At 40.7% G+C, this 23,606-nt stretch overlaps 1 protein-coding gene across 9 annotated transcripts in view; it reads right to left on the bottom strand.

Moving 5' to 3' along the window:
- ELAVL2 (ELAV like RNA binding protein 2) overlaps positions 1-23,606 on the bottom strand; it is a 98,000-nt gene that overhangs the window by 5,762 nt on the left and 68,632 nt on the right. For all 9 annotated transcript variants that reach the window (XM_054810598.1, XM_054810600.1, XM_054810595.1 and 6 more), the window contains 2 exons: positions 4,272-4,425; positions 970-1,195 (listed from right to left, as the gene is read on the bottom strand). In XM_054810598.1, coding sequence (XP_054666573.1) covers positions 970-1,195; positions 4,272-4,425 — 380 coding nt within the window. The remainder of the gene's footprint in view (positions 1-969; positions 1,196-4,271; positions 4,426-23,606) is intronic.

The following is a 23,606-nucleotide window of genomic DNA, read 5'->3' as shown; positions in this document are numbered from 1 at the left end:
GCCTACTCTAGTGCTGACCTTCACACCTTGCAGCACATAAAGCTAAAAAGCCGAAGAAAAAAAAATTTAGTTCTGCCAAAAGTGCAGTGCATTAACTCTGAATATTCTGCCTAGAAGCAAGGGTAGCCAGTGCAGAGCTTTTGAAGTTTGGTATATTCTCTTTGAAGCAAACTGCCAGCTCATTTTGTTTCTTGAAAAATAAAATAGTAACTGATTGAGTACATTACTGTTTAACGCATTCTAGTCACATAGCCCAGGGGCAGAGGATGGGAAGAAACAATCAAAATCACTTGAAAAAATCTGATGTACTCATGAACATAGATAACACAATATTTGTTTCACTTTGTTCTCACCATCTGTCCTTTTCAAGACACTAAATATCACAGGAAACTTTATGGCTGCAGTTTCAACATGATGGGAACATATATCCGCAAAAAACACATGCAGAAAATATTTGAATAATCTGCAATACGGAAGTTTGTAATAAGAGAAGACAAAGTGTGGTGTGCAAGACTGAGACAACTGACTAGGAAAAAACCTGAAAGCCAGAACAGGGACGGGAGAGGGGGTGGGGAAGAAGAGGCTGGCTGTGGCATGCCATATGGCTATGAAGAAAATTGAATTGCCTAGGTCAATGTTAACTGAATCCGCTTGCACATTAATCAACAATAATCTAGGAAATTAAAAATAACCTTTAAAAAGGGATTTTTTTTTGGTGACTGTGTAGAAGATGTCATCTCATTTTAACTCTAAGGAGGTTTATTAGATACTAAATGCTATCAATAGGATGAAATGCGTTTTTGCTTTTAGCTGTATTGTAAGAACATAGCTGAAGTTCAACATTTTCATGCGTTTCTTTCACACGTAGAAATCAGACAAGCAGGGAAGGGAAAGAGTGGACAGAAACAAACAGGCCCACAGGAACATGTGGCTTCCAGCACCATTGACACAAGTATGTATTTGACTTACCTAAAACGTTGAGCCTGCTGAGCTAGAGGTGCTGGATACCTTCTGTTTGGAGACTGGTACAGCTGGGAAAGGATGGCCTGATTGGTTTTTTGGCTTGGATTGTTAGCAAACTTTACAGTGATGGGCTCTGTGGCACCTGGAGGTTTCTGGCCATTCAAGCCCTTGATAGCTTCTTCTGCTTCAATTCGCTTGTCAAACCGGATAAAGCCCACACCCCTTGATACCCCTGCACAAGGTGAAGGAAACATATAATAATTCAGAAAGTCTGCAACATTATATGTTAGTATGTTATTTTCATAGCCAATTGCTATGTTAATGACCAATTGCTGTGAACACAGGATAATTTTGAGCTTATTAGAACTGAGCTTTTGCTCAAAGCAGTAAGACTTTTCTACTGTAATTCTTTTAAATTTAACTGATATAAGATACATCATGTAGAAAGCTTGGAAGGTTGAGGGAAAAACACAGTGGAGACAACTTAAACATAGTGAGCCAAAGGGTAATTCTGAAACAAAGCAATCTGGGGGTAGGCGTAGGGGGAAGTCAAAACCAGCCGCACTGTAACCTCTGTTCAGTTTATGCTATCCTGCTATATCCAAATTCACAGAAATTCTGTAAATAGCTTAGTCATCTGCTCCCTAGCAGCAAGAAGTGTCTTATGGTCTCCTGCAGAACCCATTGAACTCCCTTTGGAGCAAATATGCTGAGAGGATAAACAATGGAGTGCAGGTTCTAGATTGCAGTAATGGGAATTGTGTCCCTGTTTTAACAGTTCATGGTTACCTCTAAGTAAAAGATTCAGTTACAGCATACCACCATACTTTTTTAGGTATTATTTTTGAAGGAAATTTTTCTTGGGCCATAGATTCTTCTGTGGTATAGAAAAGTCAAAGACAACACGCAAGGGGTTCAGCAAGTGTTTATGGAAGGTTTGGGAACATCACACCTCAAAAATTTATACTGTGGCTTAAATATAAACATACTGAGGTGTCAATACTTGAACCAATTAGCATTAAAGCTACTACAGCCAACACTAGTTAGTTGCATGCTTTGTTGTAATATTCCTAAATCCATTAGAGCCCCCTTATATTTTGGTTCATAAATAGACAAGTTAGATGCTTGTCCTCACACAAGGAAGACATTAATGACAAGAAATGCATTCCGTTCGTAAACAATGACTATTTAAACCATCAAAGTGACAATAAGCAGGTGTAAGAAAGCTTTAAAGAGGCAAATGTCACAGCTTCAACTTTGCATTTGTCATCTGTCAGTTTGTGTCACAACCTTATTATTCATACCATTTTGAGTCTCTTTCAAATTGTGAAGGAAATGGGAAGAAAGCTTAAACCTGAACGACAGTCTCTGACAGAATTACTGTGCACATACTAGGATTTATGACTGCTTAAAATTACAGTACACATTTAAAAGTTTAATTACATTTACTTAATTGGCCCATTTGTCCAATCTCACCATTTCCACACATGAATATACAGGAACATACTGTAAACAGCTGTTTATTGCACAAAGACTGGAAATCTGACCCGCAAATCTGCTGCTTCTACAAGTCATTATTTGGCCTTTAGCTTTCACTTCCCTGCTTCTCTACACCGTCACCAACTTACACTATTAAAACATTCCGTAACTATTATGTCTCAGTATGGAGATTTCTGTTAACATAATAGAATTGCAAAGGAATACATGAGGTCCTCTACAGGTCAGACAAGCATCAAACACTGGCATGCACAATCCTTTCAAACTAAGACCATTTGAAAACTTTATGACCTCCTACAGCTGAAAGCTGTTTGTCACCCACAACGATATGCAATTTTTTTGAAAAGGTACAACTATAAAAAAACAAGCTAGCTTATTATTCAGGGAATAATTACGTAAGTAAATGAATTCTTCCTCTCCACACCAGCAGGTCAAGGGAGGTGATCCTGCCCCTCTACTCTGCTCTTGTGAGACCCCACCTGGAGGACTGTGTCCAGCTCTGGGGGCCCCAGTACAGGAGAGACATGGAGCTGTTGGAGAGAGTCCAGAGGAGGCCACAAAGCTGATCAGAGGGCTGGAGCACCTCTCCTGTGAGGACAGGCTGAGAGAGTCGGGGTTGTTCAGCCTGGAGAAAAGAAGGCTCCGGGGAGACCTTATAGCGGCCTTCCAGTACCTGAAGGGGCCTACAGGAAAGCTGGTGAGGGACTGTTTATCAGGGAGTGTAGTGACAGGACAAGGGGGAATGGGTTTAAGCTGAAGGAAGGTTGATTTAGACTAGATGCGAGGAAGAAATACTTTGCTTTTAGAGTGGTGAGCTACTGGCACAGGTTGCCCAGAGAGGTTGTGGATGCCCCATCCCTGGAAGCATTTAAGACCAGGTTGGATGGGGCTTTGGACAATGTGGTCTACTGGAGGGTGTCCCTGCCCATGGCAGGGGGGTTGGAACTAGATGATCTTTAAGGTCCCTTCCAACCCAAACCATTCTATGATTCCAGTTTATTTGAAAGATGAGAATTTGGAGAGCCCTGCTCCTTTGTATTTTTTTTGTTTGTACACTCAATACTTCTGTCATGTACTTGGCATTTCATTTGCTTACTTATTTTTTGGAATAGGCCTGCTGGAAGCAGGTGAGGCAGCAAATTATAAAGCTCCTCAAGATCAGCCATTTCAGCCAGCAAACACACATGCCTTACTGTCCAAGTCTGAAGAGTAACCAGAGTGTCACTAACACCCACTCACTGGTTAAGTAACATAGTGCAACACCACAACTAACCTACTAGAGCTTAGTTCTTTAAGGCAGTGCTAAGTACAGAACTTACCTGCTTCTGAAGAACTCAAAGTTCATGTTCTTCAGCATGCCCAAAGTTAATGAGGCAACTTTGAAAACAGTCTTAACAGCAATTACCAGTCCGAGTCTTTTGCAATCCTAGCCTCAGAGAACCAGCTGTGCATTTCTGCATAAAATTTTATTTTTATAAAAGTAGTGTTTAATAGCATTTCATAAGGCACATAGGGACTATTTTCACGCAGCAGCTTGGCAAGATGATGATAGCAGCTGTAAATTTATTACAAGCCATGAAACAGGCTTCAAACCTGCACCTTCAGGGTGGAAATGACTCAAGCTGACCTAGTACACTCCGCCATCTATTTTTGTCCATGCATATTTATGAACAATTCCAGCAGAAAATTGCATTTTCTGGCCTACATACACCTTTCATACATTCTCGAGACAAGACTATTGTACTGAAAGGTGAAACATTTCTTTACCTGCCAGTCCAAAAATGAGGAGAAATGCAAAACTGCCTACTTACCAGTGACTTGGTCAACCAGAATACGAGAAGTAATAATGCGTCCATATTGGGAAAAGAGTTGTTCCAGTTCTTTTTGGGTCATTGTTTTTGGAAGTCCACTAACATACAAATTTGCATCTCTGATAGAAGCCGAACTTGGTCTCGCATAGGATACCTTAAAAAAAAGGAAAGTAAAAAAAATAGAAATCAAATACTTTAGAAACAGTTGAGGTAGGACAATGTTATTTGTTCTGAGATACTGAAATGTTTTTAAGGGCGGCCAGAAGAGTTACCTTGCAAAGCCAGTAAAGTGGTGTTTTCAGTGCTGGCTTCTGTGAAAACACTGAAGGAACACAACATAGACCACACAGGACAAGCTGACTACATGAACTTGTATATAAGTTATGATTTAAGAAGTACTTTCAAATAAAGGAGAAAAACTAGGTACATTCTCCAGCAAGCCTTGGTGGAGAAAAAGTGTTCTCACCTTACATTAAGATTAAAAAGACAAATTTAAGAAGATCCAAGAATGTTTTCCTTTTAATTATCATTAAAAAGCATTAAAAAATACAAAAGATTTCACTTTGATATCTAGGTCAAAACCATAAAAAGACAATCCATAGCACTCAGAGGCTTGCAAGTGTTTTTCAAGTGCTATGCCCTTTGTATTGAGCGTGCTATCAAATGACACACAGTCCTTCAGGAGATCAAGATAAACTCTGCTACATCACTTTTATAGGCTTAAGAACGGCAGAAGTAGGAATGCAACTTGCATTTTCGCTGTTCAGCAGCTTGCCAATTTCTGCAACACAGAGGTCTTACAACCAAAAGCCAAGTAACAGTGTGCTTCTCAGGTCCTTTTGGACAGTTTTTACTTGCTGCCTCAAAGTGTCAGTCAAATATTTTAAGATTGTCAATTAATTTCATCAACCCTTAGACACATGCTATAAAAACAGCACATTGGAGAGTTCAGTACCTCCCAATGAAGCCTCTATGAGTGGTTTGTCCTTATTACAGGAAAGATGAGAACAGAACATCCATGCTTGCGGAACAGGACATGAAAAAATACTTTATTTGGGGTTTTCACTGTATAAATTGTAAAGTTAAAAAGGAGCCTCAAGAAGTCAGATTTATCTCCTTTCCTCCCTGCAATGCAGGATTAGCCAACTCTGGGCAGCTGGAACTTAACTCTGTAAATCTATCTTTTGCCTAATCCTTTGACATTTATTTTCAAATCCTCCCCCTGTCTCATTTCCATGCAGATCAGCAGACTCTTAAGAGTCCTGTGGAAGCAAAACAAAAAAGGCAATTGAGATAGAGCACCCTGGAGACTAAACAAGCATTACTCTAAACACTGCTGTGATTGTTACCTAGAGGCTTTGTGCAAGGTATCTTCCAAAGCTGGCTGAACAGGGCTGACCTACAAAACTTGTAGCTGTCCAAGATAACACACCATCCAACTCAGAGCGCTGTAAGCCACAGTGCCTTGCTCTTTAGATGGGAGAGCCACACAAAAGCTGAAGACCTGTGTTCAAAGTGCTTGTCTAATCTCCCACATAGGCAGCTGGGAACAACCTCAGCCTTTTCTTTTTTTTTTGGGGGGGGGGGGGAGGGAGGGGGGGGAAGGTGAAGATGTGCAAATTTAATCGTAATAGAAAAGCTGCCAGTGTCCAGTTTTACAGCAGGAATGACAGAATTTCCTAGGTTCCGTACTGTTTATTTCCACTCCAGTAAAGCCACACTGAAGAACAGTTTATTTTCCACTGAAGCTTAGCCCACTGAACTAAAGATTACTTAGTCCTTTTCCTTCTACATGGCCCCTCACTTTTTTATATTAATAGAAACATGCACTAGGGACTTTCCACAGAAGAGCTCATGAAAATTACCACCACCAAGGTGCCAGGTAGAAAGCCACAGACCATTTAGCAAAAATACCTATGATGCTAAGTGTAAAAAAAAAAAACAACGAAAAAGAGAGGCCCCACCAAACACTAAAATATATTCCTGACATCTGGTCATGGCAAGAATCTGCTATATGACTCCGGACAAATCTTTCCATCTCAGCTTCGCATGTCACAGGGACCTCTTCTATAATCCAGTCACATACTGGAAAATAGCCATTGTCAGTGTAAGTTAAAAGTTTTGGTTTTTTCTTTACAAATGTCTTTGATTTGATAAATGTCTTTGAAGAGATAAAAACATCTCTTGTGATTTTTTCAAGATACAGTGTGAAGAGAAAGTAGTAGTTCATTTTGCAGACTAGCTGTGAATTGATAGATTAGACTTTCTATTTTGACTTGATTCTTGCCATTTAAGAAAGTCAACATTGGATTATACCTGGAAGACAATATCAACTACTAGCTGGAGTCAGCTTCACACAGCAGGAGTGTTCAGGTCATAAGTGACTAACCTGCCACAGAAAGCCTAGTTATCAGAATTGTAGTATTAAAAAGTAATTAAGGCCATTTTGCAGCAGCATCATAAGTAACTTATCCATATACTATGCAGCACCACTTTAAATTACAGCAATGATTGAATCTTCTAAACTACTGGAAACAAGACACCAGATAATAGATGTTACAAGAACAGCAGTAGTGTTCCCGCATGTGACAGAATAGTTGATTCCCAAGAGCCTTTCACAAGGTAGATGAGAAATTTAACAGGTCCTTCAGGAAAGGTAAATACGTATGTCTGATTTCTTAAAATTTGCTAGAGTAGATTCAATATTTGAGTCCAAATCTCATCAGCAACACCAGCTTTTTTCAGAGGAAGAAAGGAAAGGAGAGACCCTACTGTTATCATTTTGATATCCTTTCTTTAGATTAGTATTTGCAAAGTCAAGGACCACACATACTAGTGGAACTACAGAAATAAAGATGAGGGGAAGTACAGTCTTGCAAGTCAGACAAAGAAAAGAGGAGTCAGACTTCAGTTACCAGCTGTATGGCAGGTTCTGACACAGTTAGGTCAAGTGACTGATTTTGCCAGTTCCGTGCTGAAGGTTTTTACAAAGCTGGTGTTAAACCAGTTTTTTTTTCTTCTTGAAGTGATAAATCTGCTACCATTATATGGCTGTGCAGCTAAAGCCCAGTACTTGCAAGTTGTTTGAAAAAAATTTTTTTATTTATTCTGTATATTCAACCCTCACAGTACGTACATCCATATTTGAAAGAACAGTTTCTAGATCTTGAGTCATTTTCTTACTCTTCTACAGGCAAAAGTATACATCTGTGGTACACAGATATGAAAAGTAAAGCTTGCCTGCGTTCAGCCAAAGCAGCAGCAAGGACAGCAATGGCTACCCAAGACGCAGAAAAATACAACAGCTAAGGAATGAAAGAACTTGTCCAACTTACTGACTTAGCTATGAGCTTCTTTAAGAAATAATGCTCCATTGCACACTTGGTAGGATGACCTTAAGGAGACCCAAGGCCAGCGAATGGAGGCACACTGGCCAGGGGACAGGACTAGACACAATAAAATCCTGAATTATCAAAACCAAGCAGTTCTGAAGAGCTAAATGTTTTCAAAAGGAACCCTTCCAACCCCCCAAGTTTAACTCTACGTGGGAGGAGGGCACAGCAAACTCCATTTTGTAACTGAAAACAATGAACTGTTATTAATGTAAAGTTGTATGCCAATGGAAGCAGGGGAGGACACACAATACTTATAAATTAGATGAAGATAGATGAATAGCTGCATGCATCACTGGAACATCTCAATTTTATCTGCCAGTTTTTAATTCTCTCTGGAATTGAGATACACTGAAAACTGTTCTATCCAGTCCTTTTATAGCTGTCAGACACAAGTTTTTCTTTCCATATCCGTCTAGTCAGGTCTTCTGGAGAGAAGTCAGGAATTCCTAGGAGCGACTATCAGTTAAGGAAGGAAGGAAAACAGTGACTTACCTTTATATTTAAAAAGAAAGCTATGCAACTGCTGGTCAAACATTTCACTGAGAAACTGGAAAAAACCCAACAAACCATGGTTTGCTGACAATTAAGGAGATATTGTGGACTTTACATTAGCTTTGAACTTGGATAAATACCTGTTACTAAGCTGTTTTCTAAGCATGCAAGCACTCAGAACAGAGGTTGCAGAATATAATCCTCTCAAACTCCTTTCAAACAGGATAAAAGAAGTCTGTATGAATAGAAGATACCAAAGGCCTGCCAAAGCCCTTAAGCCATACTTCATGGTGCTACTGTTTTCCCAGTCTCCAAAATACCTACACTTTGCTTTAGAAGTAGTTCTACAGATGTTGATAGGTTAAATAGCTCCATCTAAGCAATCTAATGCAGTAATTGGACTTTCCATCCAGCTGCCCACTGCTGACTGTTACTCTGACTCAACACATTACATGAATAAAACTGAGGAAGTACAATGTAAGCAGAAGTAAGAGTTATGCTCTTCATGAACAGAAAAGGACACACACATAAAAAGTAAAGAAAAACCTTAAGTCAAATAATTGACCTGTGAGGCAACGCTCAATACTTAAAAGTTGTTTCCCTCCTGGTCAGTGACACTAACATAGGCTAGAAGCAAGTAACTAATTCACAAGGTCTGCCTCATCTGCAGTTCAAGTTCAGTGGTGCTAAGAATGAAATGAAAATTCTCCCTTCTTACTCATACATTGCCCTGACGGACCTTACATTGCCCTGACGGACCTCCCTGGTGACTACCACAGCCCAGCAGCACAGGCGTGGATACTGCAGTTCTTATAAAGCAAGCTGCCAGAACAGCTTTATAGGTCTGGAAACCATGTTGATATCCCTGCATGCCATCTCCAGTGACTGATCACCTCCAAAACAAAGGTCCATCCTAGCAAGTAGGAAATCAAGCAAAGGTTTCCGTGGGCCTGTTTAGATGAACAAGGGATTAAATTCTAACACAAAACCAAAGCGTACAGGATGTGAAAGCAGGAATATATAAATGGTGTCCAATCACACAGATGAGGTTAGGAAAGCTAAAGCCCACCTGGATTTTAATTTGGTGAGAGATTTGAAGGGCAACAAAAAACATCTGCACAAATATACTGACAGCAAAAGAAAGACTGAGGAAAACATGGACCCGCTGCTGAACAGGGTACAGAAACTGCTCACCAGGGACAGAAAAGGACTGGACACAGTACTTTTCCTTGCCTCAGTCTTTACCAGTAATATTTACCTTCAGGGATCCCAGACTCATGAGACAGTACAAAGTCCGGAACAAGGAATACTCATCCTCAGTGGAGGTGGATCACACTGAGGAGTATTTAAACTAGGCAGACAAAAGTCCAAGGGGCCTGAAAGGTTGTGTCCACAAGTGCTGAGGGAGCTCATGGATGTCATAGAAATCATAGACTTGTTCTGGTTGGAAAAGACTTTTAAGATCATCAAGTCCAACTGTTAACCTAGCACTGCCAAGTCCAACCACTAAACCATGTCCCTAAGCACCATGTCTACATGTCTTTTAAATACCTCCAGGGATGGGGACTCCACCACTTCCCTGGGCAGCCTGTTCCAATGCTTGACAACCCTTTCAGTGAAGAATTTTTTCCTAATATCTAAACCTCCCCTGGCACAACTGGAGACCATTTCCTCTTGTCCTATCGCTTGTTACTTGGGAGAAGAGATCGGCATCCACTTCACTACAACCTCCTTCCCAGGTAGTTTTAGAAAGCGGTAAGGTCTCCCCTCAGACTCCTTCTCTCCAGGCTAAACAACCCCAGTTTCCTTGGCCACTCCTCCTAAGACTGTGCTTTCGACCCTTCACCAGCTGCATTGCCCTTCTCTGGACACGCTCCAGCACCTCAATGTCCTTCTTGTAGTGAGGGGCCCAAAACTGAACACAGTACTCGAGGTGCAGCCTCACCAGCGCTGAGCACAGGAGGATGATTGCTTCCCTGCTCCTGCTGGCCACACTATTTCCAATACAAGCGAGGATGCTGTTGGCCACCTTGGCCACACTGCTGGCTCACATTCAGCTGGCTATTGACGAATACCCCCAGGTCCTTTTCTGCCAGGCAGCTTTCCAGACACTCTTCCCCAAGCCTGTAGCGTTGCCTGAGGTTGTTGTGACCCAAGTGCAGGACCCGGCACTTTGCCTTATTGAACCATGTCGTTGCAAGGCAACTCTTGGTTGTCTCTCAAAGGTCACAAGCAACAGACGAGGTTTCTACAGAGTGGGAGAAAGCAAGTATCACATCACCATCTTCAAGAGCAGCAAGAAAGAGCATCTTGCTCTCTGGGGAGCTACAGGCCAGTCGATCTCAACTCAAACCCTGGGAAGGTGACTGAGCAACTAATCATGAAAATCTCCTCCAGTCACATGAATGACAAGGTGACTGAAGTAGTCAGCATGGGTTTATAAAGGGGAAATCACATCTGACCAACCTAATAGTCTTCTACAATGACATGACTGCCTTGGTGGACAAGCGGAGAACAGTGGATGTTGTTTATCTCAGCATTAGTAAGACTTGACACTCTCCTCCATAATATCCTCACAAAGTGCACATTAAGTACACCTGCACGTACTTAAGAACATACTGGATAACTATTAAGCACATACTAGTCAAGTGGGACAACGACATAGACTGAAAACTGGCTGAACTGCCAGGCTCAGTAGGTTGCAATCAGTAGCATGAAGTCCACTTAGAAGCCAGCCACTGGCCCCCTATTGATAGTGGATCTAATACTGGTTAACATCTTCATTAGCGACCTGGATGACAGGGCAGAGTGCACCCTCAGAAACATCACAGATAATACAAAACTGGGACAAGTGGCTGATAGGCCAAAGGATCATGCTGCCATCCAGAGGGACCTCAACAGACTGGAGAGCTAGGCAAACAGGAACCCCAAAGAAGTTCAACAACAGGAAAAGCAGAGTCTTCCCCCAGGGAGGAATAATCATATGTACTCACACATGCTGGGAACCAAATGGCTGAAAAGCAGTTTAGCACAGAACTTTGGAGTCCTAGTAGACATCAAGCTGATCATGAGCCAGCAGAATGTACCTTTGCAATAACATGGCTAACAACCACCTGGGCTGCATTAGTAAAAACATTAGCAGCAGGTCAAGGGAGGTGATCCTTCCTCTCTACTCAGCACTGGCAAGACATTTCTGGAGTGCTGTCTCCAGCTGTGGGCTCCCCAATACAAGACATATTTACAACTAGAGCAAGTCCAGTGAAGGGCTACAGAAGTGATTAAGGGATTGGAGCATCTCTGATGCAAGGAAAGGCTGAGAGACCAGGGATTGTTCAGTCTGGAGAAAAAGGCAGCTCAGGAGGATCTTAGCTGTAAAAATCTGATGAAGAGAGTAAAGAAGATGGAGCCAGACTCTTCTCTGTAGTATCAAGTGACAGGACAAGAGGCAATGGGCACAAACTGAAACACAGAAAAGTTCATTTGGAAATTCCAGATAGATTTCATTCTATAAGAAAACACCTTTTCATGGTAAAGGGTGGTCAAGCATTAGGTTACTCAGATTTTATAGTCTAACCCTGGAAATGTTCAAAACCCAACTAGGCAGAGTCCTGAGCCTTATGGTGAACCTGCTCTGAGCATATTGGACTAGAGTCCTCCAGAGGCGCCTCCAACCTCAGCCATTCTGTGACTCTGCAACAACACATAATAAATCTTAAGGAAAATCTCTGAAATGGACTTCTACCCGAGGTCTGGAAGTAACTTGAATCAAATGAAGGTAGAGCCAAGACAGAGGATTCCCATATAGCTTTTTGTATAAAACTAGTGATACAGTAATTTCCCTCCCTATTCCCTCCAAGAGGAATTAAAATACATTGTCTTCCAAAGGGGCATTCACATTGCTAGACGTGCTGTCACATATCAAGGATATAAACTCATTCTGAGCCCCCTGGAAGAAGGAAAATCCACAAAAAGTGTTTGCTAACTTCCTGTAAGTTTACCTTATGCTACAGAACTGGTATCTGTCAAGATATAAAACAGTATCTGCAGAACTCTTCTTAACTTTTCCTGTCAAATGAGTACGGATTCTTTCACAGTGACAGTTGATCCAGTGGTGTCTATTGCCCAACTCCCTAGCTGCTAAATGTTATTTGGAATAAAGTTTGACATAGTAGGCAAGACCTATACTGAATGCAAGTTAAAGCAAGCAAATAAATGAAAGCAATAAGCTCTAACTGGTAAATATTACTATTACAAGTTCAGTTTCAGTGTCATTCCCTTTAAATTCTTGAACTGTGTTTACAAGGTATTTTTCACATCTAAGAACATACATTGATCACAGACTACCCTACATGGAAGGTATTCCAGTGACTATTCCTGTATCCTGACTGATGCATATTCAAATCTCATCAGGAATAACATACAAACTGAAATCAGTACTTCATGACCAATATCCAAACCCTATCTCTAGACATCTTACTAAGCACCTAGAAGTTCTGGCCAGGCAAGAAATCTGAAAGAAACATAGAACTTCAGAAACCCAATGTAATTGACATTTCACTTTCTTTGACAAAAACATTACTAGTGATCTGTGATTACTGCCAGTCAGCATCACTAGAGAAAAACAAGGACATCACAAAATGTTACCTGGTATAAGGGAACTAATTCCCATGCAAAAGCAGCTTGCCTGGAATATGGCATATACAGTTTCTATTCATTATTGATGACAAAGTCCACCTATTTCATTTTTGATAAAGATTTAAAGCAGAGACTCTCCAGATTAATCTCCCTACCTGTTTGCTCATTTAGTAATTACTTGCCAATAGTTCTAGATTCAGTTTCTTGAAACAATATAAAATATGCACCAAATAGCTGTACTAAAATATTATTTCTACAGCTACTTCAACAGGTGAATATTTAATAAACAAACATTAAGGTTATGCAATGTCAAAACCATTAAACACAATGCAAGTCAAGAAGCAGCCAGAAAGCCTACAGTTTTAAATATTTAATGACGACACACACTGTACAACACTGAACACAGCTACTCTGGAGACACCAATTTAAACCAGTTTTACTGGAATTTTCCACTGCAGTTAGTAGGAAAGATACTTGTTTCTAGAAATGCAGACATTACAACACCAAATCCAAGTATTTTCACTGCTTTAATATTTCAATTCTTAACCTCAAGATGAACTGATTTATAATTTTCAAGTCAAAACTGCGAAAGTTAACAGGTTAAGCAGAGAAGTTGCCAAAAAGAATAAAGTGACCCAGTCCCTACAAGTGAAAGTTTCAGTTTCTTACTATCTGCTATTACCTTTTGATACCTCAGCACAATACTATACTTACTAGTATAGAGGGCAGAGTGTATTACTTGCAAGAACTTCAGAAAAAAGTGATATTAAATTCTAAGCACCTCTACTTAAGGTCTTCTTGCAGGTTTTTAAATCTGAAATATTTAAATGTTAAAATCAGGATTTCAATATATGATTACATTCAATAACTTCCACTGTAAACTTTCAGCTTAGAACACTGTTTGCCTTATGGATAGTACCCATTTCTTTCAAAATGCACGCTTCAGTGGGAAAAAGCCAACAAAAAATCCAAATAAATTACCACCCAGGCTGTGCACATGAAAATGGGTTGAACCTTCCTGCAAACCAGACAGATTTATATTGGAAAGAAGAATACATTAGCAATATAAGTCCCCTTGGCGAGCACAATAAAAACAAAGATATATTTCTTTGTTTTTGTTACATCAATGTTCTCAGAGACCACTGTGCCAGGCAAGTGCTCTTAACTTGCACTTAAATTAGTATATGAGAAGCCATGGCTCAAGAACTCTTCTTCTTAATTTGATTTCCAGTAACAAGATGCTGCAGCACAGAGGAGAGACTGGGTCTCAGCTGTCACTAGCCAGTGATAGGTTGTTGTCTGAAACAGAAGATTACATTACTGTATATTCATCAAGTTTACTCTGTTTCCCCTCAAATGAAAGATGGTTCCATTGCAAACAAAGCTTGAATGCCACTTTTGCCAGTATACACAAAACTGCCTTGTTAAACATGTACATGCTGTGCCGAGTTTAAGTTTGTGATGCAAGCTTGCAGCAGTATTTATTTCTGTGGGCAAAGCAAACTGGAAACACGATAGAATTCCCTCTGCAAAGGCAATTTAGATTCAACTCTGTGGAACTACAAAACCATACTACTCAACACAGCTTCACTTATGTATTTAGATTAAGCTAATAAATATAGAATCATAGGATGGTTTGGGTTGGAAGGGACCTCAAAGATCATCTAGTTCCAACCCCCCTGCCATGAGCAGGGATGGCCTCCATTAGACCAGGTCACCCAAAGCCCCATCCAACCTGGCCTTGAACACTTCCAGGGATGGGGCATCCACAGCTTCTCTGGGCAACCTGTGCCAGTGCCTCACCACCCTCACAGGGAAGAATTTCTTCCTGATCTCTAATCTAAACCTACCTTCCTTCAGTTTAAGGCCATTACCCCTCGTCCTATCACTACATGCCCTTGTAAACAGTCCCTCGCCATCTTTCCTGTAGGCCCCCTTTAAGTGGGGCTGCAATAACGTCTCCTCAGAGCCTCTCTTCTCCAGGCTGAACAACCTCAAATCTCTCAGCCTGTCCTTATAGGAGAGGTGCTCCAGCCCTCTGATTGTCCTCATAACCCTCCTCTGGACTCGCTCCAAGAGCTCTGTGTCTGTCTTGTGTTGGGGACCCCAGAGCTGGACACAGTACTCCAGGGTGGGGTCTCACAAGACCAGAGTAGAGGGGGAGAATCATCTCCCTCAACCTGCTGGTCACACTGCTTGTGATATGGCCCAGGATACCATAACCATATCCTATACAGGCTTTGCTTTTACAGCTTGCCCTGCAATAGGCAGCACATTCAAAAAATGGACACGTAAGTAACACCCTTTCAGCACTATCATCAGAATAGCATCAGGTTTTACTACTTTAGTCCACAGCTCACGAAGAGTGCCAGCTCTGACTCTGACAGCTACAACCAGTGCCAGAGCTGCGGCCCTGAGGTCAGCCATGGGATCCATGTCTGTTCTGTGCCTGCACAGCTGAGGGCATGAACAGACCAACCTGACAGTTTGCTCTTCCACAAAATAGACACATTAGAACCAGACCTGGCCATGAAGTGCTAACTGGTGGGGGATCATGATGAGCTACACTTGAGAGACAAATGGCTCATCAATATACTACCCTGATATCAAAGCTTTCTCTTCAAGTAATGCATAGAGCAGGGCATTATTTGTAAGGGACCTGTGAAGTCAGTAGTTGCCTCAGGATATTGCAGCACAGAGTAATTATGTCAGTTGGTATGTGCACAAAGGATCACCTACAACTCTGGCACCCAAGGAGAGCTACACTGACCAGGGTAGCCATTTACATGTCCAGATCAGCAGCCCAGCTAGAACAGCATTGAAGCTCCTGTTTCTCTACAAGCTTCTTATACAAGCAGACCTAAAATATGATGTTCAAAGTGATTCCTGATGGGCATAGTAGTTCACATGAGCATGACTAGCCAATGTAGGAGTACCTGTATTTTATAAAGCTCTTCCTTTGAACTAGAATAATTTTATGTAGATAATATGGATTTGCCAAAGAGCTGTAGGCTAAAAAATATCACACCACATCTAGTAAGACTCAAATATAAACCCAACAGGGTTTCTGAGTCAGGGGAAAAAACTAACACAGGGATGTGTTTATCAAAACTAAGGAATGACCTCTCTGCAGGTAACTTCCACTGCAAGAAGGTGAAGTCTCCTTACAGATGTAGTCTCTTGCAGCTTTTGCTGTAACTGCTCACAGGAGGTATCTTCCAGCTTTACATATTTATCACCTTCACTCAAGATTTTAGTGCACAGTATGGACACTGGATATAAGGTCTCCAGCATCTGAGGTTTCCACCAATTTTCAGATTAGTTACTGAGAGGAGCATCACTGATGCAATGAGTACCACTGCTCACAAAGTTCTGTTTACTTTTATTTGTCTTTGACCGTGTTTCTGTATTTGACTCTTAGTCAGGAAACAACCACCACAGCCACTCGTGCTACTCACCTGCAGCAAAGCCCACGTTCACCCCACCTTCCAGTGGACAGCAAGCCAAAAGCCCTACTCCACAACAAAGCTAGGAAACCTAGTGAGCCACTCAGGTTACTTGGATCAGCATGAAATCTAAGGAAAATTCCGGTTTCAGTTCTGGTTCTAAGTGCCAGCTCAGCATCTTAATCCACTCCTCCCTCTCACCTTTATCACTTCTTTGGAATGAGACATGATTAAAGCAAAGGCAGCAGCAAGTTCAGTATAGAAAAGTTTTAACAGGGACTCAGACCATGATCAGGTCTTGTCTGGAAGAGACGACTGATGAAGGCCTGCAACAGCAGTGAGACGTTAAACACGACTGGACTGAGAAGGTGAAAGCCTGTAATTAATTTTTCTTGAGATGAAATGTTTTGTAAGAAAGGATGGGATTTTCTAGTCTGGGAAATATTTTTTCTCAGTACTATTCCCAAGGTTATCTTGAAATGCAGTACCAAAATACTTCCTTGTGAAGCCAAGATATTTTTCATATGCTGAAGACTTCCTATGTAAAGTGTCTGAACCCTCATGTTGACATAGGTAAAAAACCCTTGGTCTTTTATCTGCAAGTCATCAACTCATCTTCCATGTCATCATCAAGCGAGCCATTATGCCATGAGTATTCCAATAAAATATGGCCAGTTTCGTCACCAGGCAGGAGCAATACTGACCAATAATGGTATCAAATTCAATACACATAGTAGTAACAGATGTGATCAGAGCTACAGTGTCTAAAGAGACTCTAACCACCCCTTCCCCTCCTTCACCCCATGCTGAGAGTGCCCAGCTAGATGGATGCCCTTTGCTGTGGATTCAAGGAGCCTTGATTCTAGTTCCGTCTCACACCCTTGCATAAGACTGCATTATCCAAGAGAACCATCTTTCACTTGAAAAAGCAGCAGTCATGATGTTGGAAAGTGACATCCTTATGGGATTTCAGGCATCAGTCCCTGTGCAGCAGTTCCCAGCAGCTAAACCTGCTCCAGAAGGACTTATGCTGTCAGTTCTCACAAGCCAGAGAAAACTAGCAACTAGAGTTCACTGAGCATCTGACAAGGCTGTCTGCAAGCAACAGAAAAAAATTCTTTGGGTAGAGGAGGTGCTTCAGTTACATCGGCAGGCCTGTTCTGACTTCCAGTAACTACTGGAAAACAACCCTTTGTTCCACAATTCTTAGGAAGAATATGGTTTCTAAAACAAGTTTCTTCCAATTTGTAAGAGAATTTTCTGTAGGAAAGTATTTCAAAGGTATCTGAATTTACTTCATGTAGGAGTGATAAATTTGTGACTCATCAAGCAAAGGACAGATCAAGTTGATTTGCTCTTAAGAAATGCACTATCCTGGTATCTTGTATGTTTGTATGGTTCTACCAGTGCTCTGAAAACATTCCTCAGAAACATCAGTGACAGATTAAGAGTATGCTTTAAGAGTCTTAAAACACAAAAACTCTGAAGTCCTTACAATTTTTTCGTGGAAAGACTTTGAAAAACGTCAAAGCCATGACTAAAGTTAGCAAAGGGATCTTTACAGAGCATGTCACAGTGCCAGATGAGGACTTTCCAACATTACAGAAAAAACACCAGTCTTCCTAAATTTTCTTTGGCCTTGCTTAGGCTAAGAGCCCAGTGTAAAATGGTAGCACAATGCTTTTTGAATAGTCAGCTTATGCAAAAGCTGCATTTGTGTTCTCCGAGAGGCAGTGTCAGAGACAGAGCAATCAAGCCAGAGGACATCTCTGAGCAATGGTTACCATGTTCTGCAAGGATGGCTCAATCAATTTTAGATTAAGCGTCCAGAGACTGACCTTGCAAAGGGTGAACTGGCTTTCCTTCTCTGTTTCCTGCTATAAGCACTGTTTAAGACAAAAGTGGCTGTTTGCTGCAAAGGTTAAGATCAGAAAGGACGGGTACGATGACTAGGTTGGATGGGCTCTAAACAGCTTGTTTTTCCTATTAGTTCACTGATCTCTTTCCACACTAAGGGATGCGAATTATGCATTACAGTCACAATAGCAATTCTGGTGTTTTGCCTTTGAAAGGACTAATATAGAAGAACACTTTAAAATTTGCCATCGTAATTATCATTGTCTAAAAATAAGAAATACTTCACTTACCTTTTCCTTGTACTTAGAATTTAAGAAACAAAAGGAGATCCAGTCTCCAAACATTTTCAATTTCTTACTTTTTGCATTCGCATAGACTCAGAATCCTTCCTCCATACTTTGCACTCCTAATTCTGATCTGATAAACACTCCCTCCCCACCCATGTCCAACCAGTGAGTATGGGCACCACAAATTTCAGATGTTTCCCATTAAAAAGCATACCATTTCATACTTTAGAGGACAAGAATACACAGAATAATATCCGCCCTCCACAGGAATAATATGAATAAGAACAAAATCTCCAAACAGAAGACCCCAATTCTCCTTCTGTTTTTTGGAGTTGAGGTGAATGTGTTCACAAGTTTTCCCTTCTTCTGAAGGAAACAAGTATACTACATCTTTTCCATGTTTGTGTCTAGGGAGCTGCTGCTGCTGACAGAGACACTGGCAAGCACATCCCTTGGGGGTCTCTTGCATTATTCATTCCACATGAAATGCACAAAACACCTATCCATTGCTACTTACAGTTGCCATTTCACTGGAATATCTTACAACCTTTCAGTGAAAACTACTACTGCATGGATGAAAGACACCTAAAGTAAAATATTTAAGTAATATGTCAAAAAACTTGAAAGCCACTAGCTTAATAGTGGTCAATTTGTCTCAATTTCAAAAATAAGTGCAGTTATATTTTGCAGTAGTAAAAACATTCTTATAGAGAAAACTTTTTACTATAAAAGAACCCAGACAGATCTCAATGCCTGGCATTTGCAGCATTTTGGAGCCATGCAGAAAGCCATATCCTAAAGGCCTTTGCATAGCATGGGGAAGGCCGAGGACAGCAAGATTGAACTCAGTAGTAACAAGCAGGTTTTTTGTTGGCTTTTTTGCTTGCTTAGAGCTTGGCTTTTGAGCAATGCTTGCAGTCTTCCTTCAGCTCCATACAGTACTGTTGGCCCCTTCTAACATCTCCATTTCTCTTGCAGAAACCCCCTGTGCAGGCTTAGAAAGGGCCTTACTGCACCACTGAGGTTTTTGTCTGCAAACCTGCTCAGCAGCTTCATTGGTCTAAGGGTCCTCTTCCCCAGGGAAAGCAGGGACAGACTCCTGGAACAATATCTAATCAGCTGAAACACAGCACTTGGGGTCCAAACAAAAAACAAGGTATGTAGTTGCTGAAGGTGAGATTAACACATTTTCTAGTTCAGTCTGACATACTATGTTATTTTCCTCAAAGTGGTGAGGCATTAATGAACAACCGTGCTGCTGTAATGCGGTTTACAGGAAGTGACAGCAATAGGCATTCAGAAGTGAATCCTTCTCTCAATATTATTCAGCAACGTGAAAAACAAGCAGCCAGCTTAAGCTAGTTAAGTAACATTGAAAGTCTGAGGGGATTTGAATTTCAGTGAAGAACAAATTTTACCTGGGGGTGAAGAGGCATGTGCGGGGTGGGGAAGGGGTTTAAAATGGAAACGCTGTCAAAGCTTTAACTGTAACATAGCTAGAAGATTGTATAATTACCATTTATGTAACTCCTGCAGAAATTTAAGGGAATAAAACACCTTTACCTTTGTTCCAAGACAAATTGTTCTTCTGCTTCGGATCTGCTAGAGCACTTCAATTTTACCTTGAGAATACAGTCCTGAGGTATTTAATTACCCTGTCAAGACCACTAAATGGTCTGGCACCATGCCCCCTCTCTCAATCTTTCTTGATTGATAGCATCAGTAAAACTCACAAGCTTTAATTAAACCTCCAAATAGGATCCCTTTTTGCTACTCACTAGATCAATGTTCTTTAGTGCTGGAAGAAAAAAAATAGAGAAGGTAAGGAGGGTTTCTCTCACCTTCACAGCTCACTTGCCCCTGGTATTTTAATAGAGTTTTTACACAACTCCACTGCTCCCCAAGGACATTAGTCAATGAAAGAAATCATTACAAAAAGTGACACTACCAAAATTTTACTCTGCAAGTATCGATAGTGAAGAAGGAACAATTTTACTCTCAATCTTTTACCTACAGTAACTCAGAATTCAAGCTAGCATGTTTCTTTTTTCAGTATTTTGTTATTTGCCATTAAGCATACACAGAGTTTTCAAGAGTACTATCATAGGTAAAAGTTCATAAGGGTGGAGACCTTGAGCAGTTAAGTTAAAAGATAATTCCTTTAAAGTGAGTCTTACTGTAAATCTAAGTAATGGTTCAAGGCACCAAGTGAAACTGCATTGCATAATGCCAAGTGTTAAGGACACTGCCTCAGAGGACACTAATGAAGTTGTGGCACATCCCTCACTTAAGTCTTCCCTTGCTGTACTGCACTTCTTTGGGCATTTGTAAAGCTGATAGGTCGATCAGTATTCACTCTTCAGAGGTCATAACTAGCTCCACTCACTACACAGCTTTCTACAGTAGGGCAGTTAACTAGGTGATGATGACAAAGTAAGACATCTGTGCTTGTAGCCAAAGAATTTGTCAAACTTCATTCCAACAGGAAGTTGGCAGACTTATGTTAAGCCAGATTTTTTTTTAAATATATGCAAAGCCATAAAGGAGTGGGAAGAAAACCTACAGATTTAATACTTTAGATAAAATATTTCTTAAATCTCTATTCCCCTGACAGGTGATAATTACCCATGTAAACACCCTAATAGTCCAAAGAATTTAAGAGGAAGAAACCTTAAAAAAATCTGATTTTTTAAGAAGCACTAGCTAGGTAAAATACAGCTCAATAATCAATGCTATCTTATAAAAAAGGACAACTCCTAGGCCTAGCTAGGACAGACTATTTTCTTTCCCCTTTCCAATACATATTTGCATACATGTCTGTGGATGTATCACCAGCATTAATTAGTAAGAAAACCACCTGCCAGCTGCCACATGTAGAGGCTGTGCCACTTCAGGCCCTCTCACACTGGAAAGCTGGGGACAGGACAGCAGGAAGCTCCTCAGCCCCAGTTCACCCAGCACAGGAGGGACAAGTACTGCAGTAATGCAATCTGCAGTGTCCCCTTGGAAGCTATGATCCACATGTCCATCATTCAAACAGTCTAGCATCCATGGAGAAAAGCCAAAAAGATTTTCTTGTGTCCTCCTAAATAAAGCTGCCTCCTGTTCAGCATCTTACATAGCTCTACACCAGTTCAAGGGTAGGACATTTGTTTGCCCACTCCTGTTTAGACAGAGAATCTTACTACACTTCCTTGTTAATGTAGAAGTCTTTCATTCAACAGTGAAAGATATTCCTGTTCAGATCATCTCACAATAAATTCACCTGTATCTTTTTGGTTTTTTGAAGGGGTGTTCCCAGGAGCAAGGGAAAAGAAAGCCACTGAGGATTTCCACTCTCCCAGGCAGAAGCCAAGCCAACAAAACATGCGGTGAATTCTCTTATCACTATGTGCAGGTCAGTGACTCTTACATGCTGTTTGCTCCTCTGAGTTTTCAACATTTGGGAAGAACTGAGATTTCTAGGACAACCAAAATGAAAAAAGTCGTGGACAAGCAAGCAGGTAAGCAGAAAAATCACTCCAGGCACAGAAATTCACATTTTCACTGGCTGTTAAATAGAACAGAGCCAAAGTGCTTCCCAACAACAGCTTCTTCCAAAAGAGAAGCCACAGAAAGTGTTTTACCTTTTCTAAGACACAACTGGTTTTCACACTAAAGTTGCATAATTAAATGAAGATGAAGCTTCACAGGCTAGCTGCAATACAAATAAGCATGTTTACATTGCAAATAAACCATAAATTATGCCACAGAGGGCACCATCTAATATATGTAGGCATATTGCCTAGCAGAGTGACGTTCAGGTATTTAACACACCTAGATGTGCCTTCAACATCAATGTATATACCCACCACCCAGTGTGAATATTCAGGTCAAATCAGAAGGCAACACAACTAGCACCAGGTTAAACAAGACTACAACTGCTATGACTTGCTTTGGTGGTATGGATCTGAAATTTTGTTAAGATACTTTGCAAATAGTTCGAAGTATTCCATAGCATTCCACAGGATGTTCTTTTTTAAAAAGGTAGCAGGTAATAGGTTTTAATATTGCTACCCATACAGAAAAGCTAAGCCAGTACTTTGCAAATTCCCCTTTTCAATATATTTTATTTCATAACAGTAGGTGGCATCCCCTTTTAGGGATTGGAGAAATATATCCAGTGACTAACAGGCTATTAAGGTGCATCAGGGGTGTATGTCACAGCCCCAATCTAGACCACCACACATCAGGATCAGGACAATTCTCTCTGAGTGGGAATTCTCCACTTTCCACCATTAATCTAGGAACTACTAAACATTTCTACAGAAGTCCCAAAAATGTACAGAGAGAACAAACATCTAATGTTTTTCTTTTGAAGTCAAAATATCCACTAATCCCTATCCCGTAATTTTTCATATGAAAGTATATATAAAAATCTCAGTGACATCCATTTTCTAAAGCTGAAATTAAATCTAAGGGTTGGATTCAGAGTTTGCCAAACAGATTTTTTAAAAATTCTTTTAATTGAAATATTAACTCTGGACAAATAGGAACATTGTGGTCTATAAACTAAAAGTAGTATCTGCAAAGGTGCTGGCACTGAGATCTCATAGGTGACTCTGTCCACCCCAGATGTTGCCACCAGAGGCAGCAAAGGCCTCAGATATCAACTTTACCTCTGCTCAGTATGGCCTTCAGGCTGATCTGAGGAATATGTAAATTACAAAGCACTTGACCATAGGCTGGGCATTTCTATCAATTCACAGGTAAAGGCAGATGTTCTTGATGAGTCTCCTTTCAAGTCACTGGCACACAGACATCTTAGTTCTTTTAGTGGGAGAAGCAACTGTCCAATGTACAAATTCCTTAGTCTTAAAACATATTAGGGATGCCCCTAGCCTCTGCCCCTTCTGCAGGCTCTTTAAGCAGCACCTTGGGAGAATCCAGTCATGAAAACTTGTCCCAAAAACCAGCTTATGTCTAATAAGGAAGACGAATAAAGGAGAAGGGAGTAAAGCAGTTTTTCCCCTCAAGTCATGTACACTAACACTGAAAGATGCTGCTGAAGTCAAACAGGGCTGAATGTGGGTAGCTAGAGCCAGAATTTTACCTGTAACATGAACAAGCAACATTTACAGATACTTTTTTTTCCTATCTAAATGAAGATTTTCTTTATTTTGGTGAAGAGGTCATCATTTTGGCTTGTGCAACACAAATGTTTCACATTTTCTTGACCTAGGG

Source organism: Grus americana, chromosome Z, assembly GCF_028858705.1.
Source record: "Grus americana isolate bGruAme1 chromosome Z, bGruAme1.mat, whole genome shotgun sequence".
Lineage (NCBI taxonomy): Eukaryota > Metazoa > Chordata > Aves > Gruiformes > Gruidae > Grus > Grus americana.
Note: the sequence above shows the minus strand (reverse complement) of the source record. Positions and strands in the feature narration are given on the sequence as shown.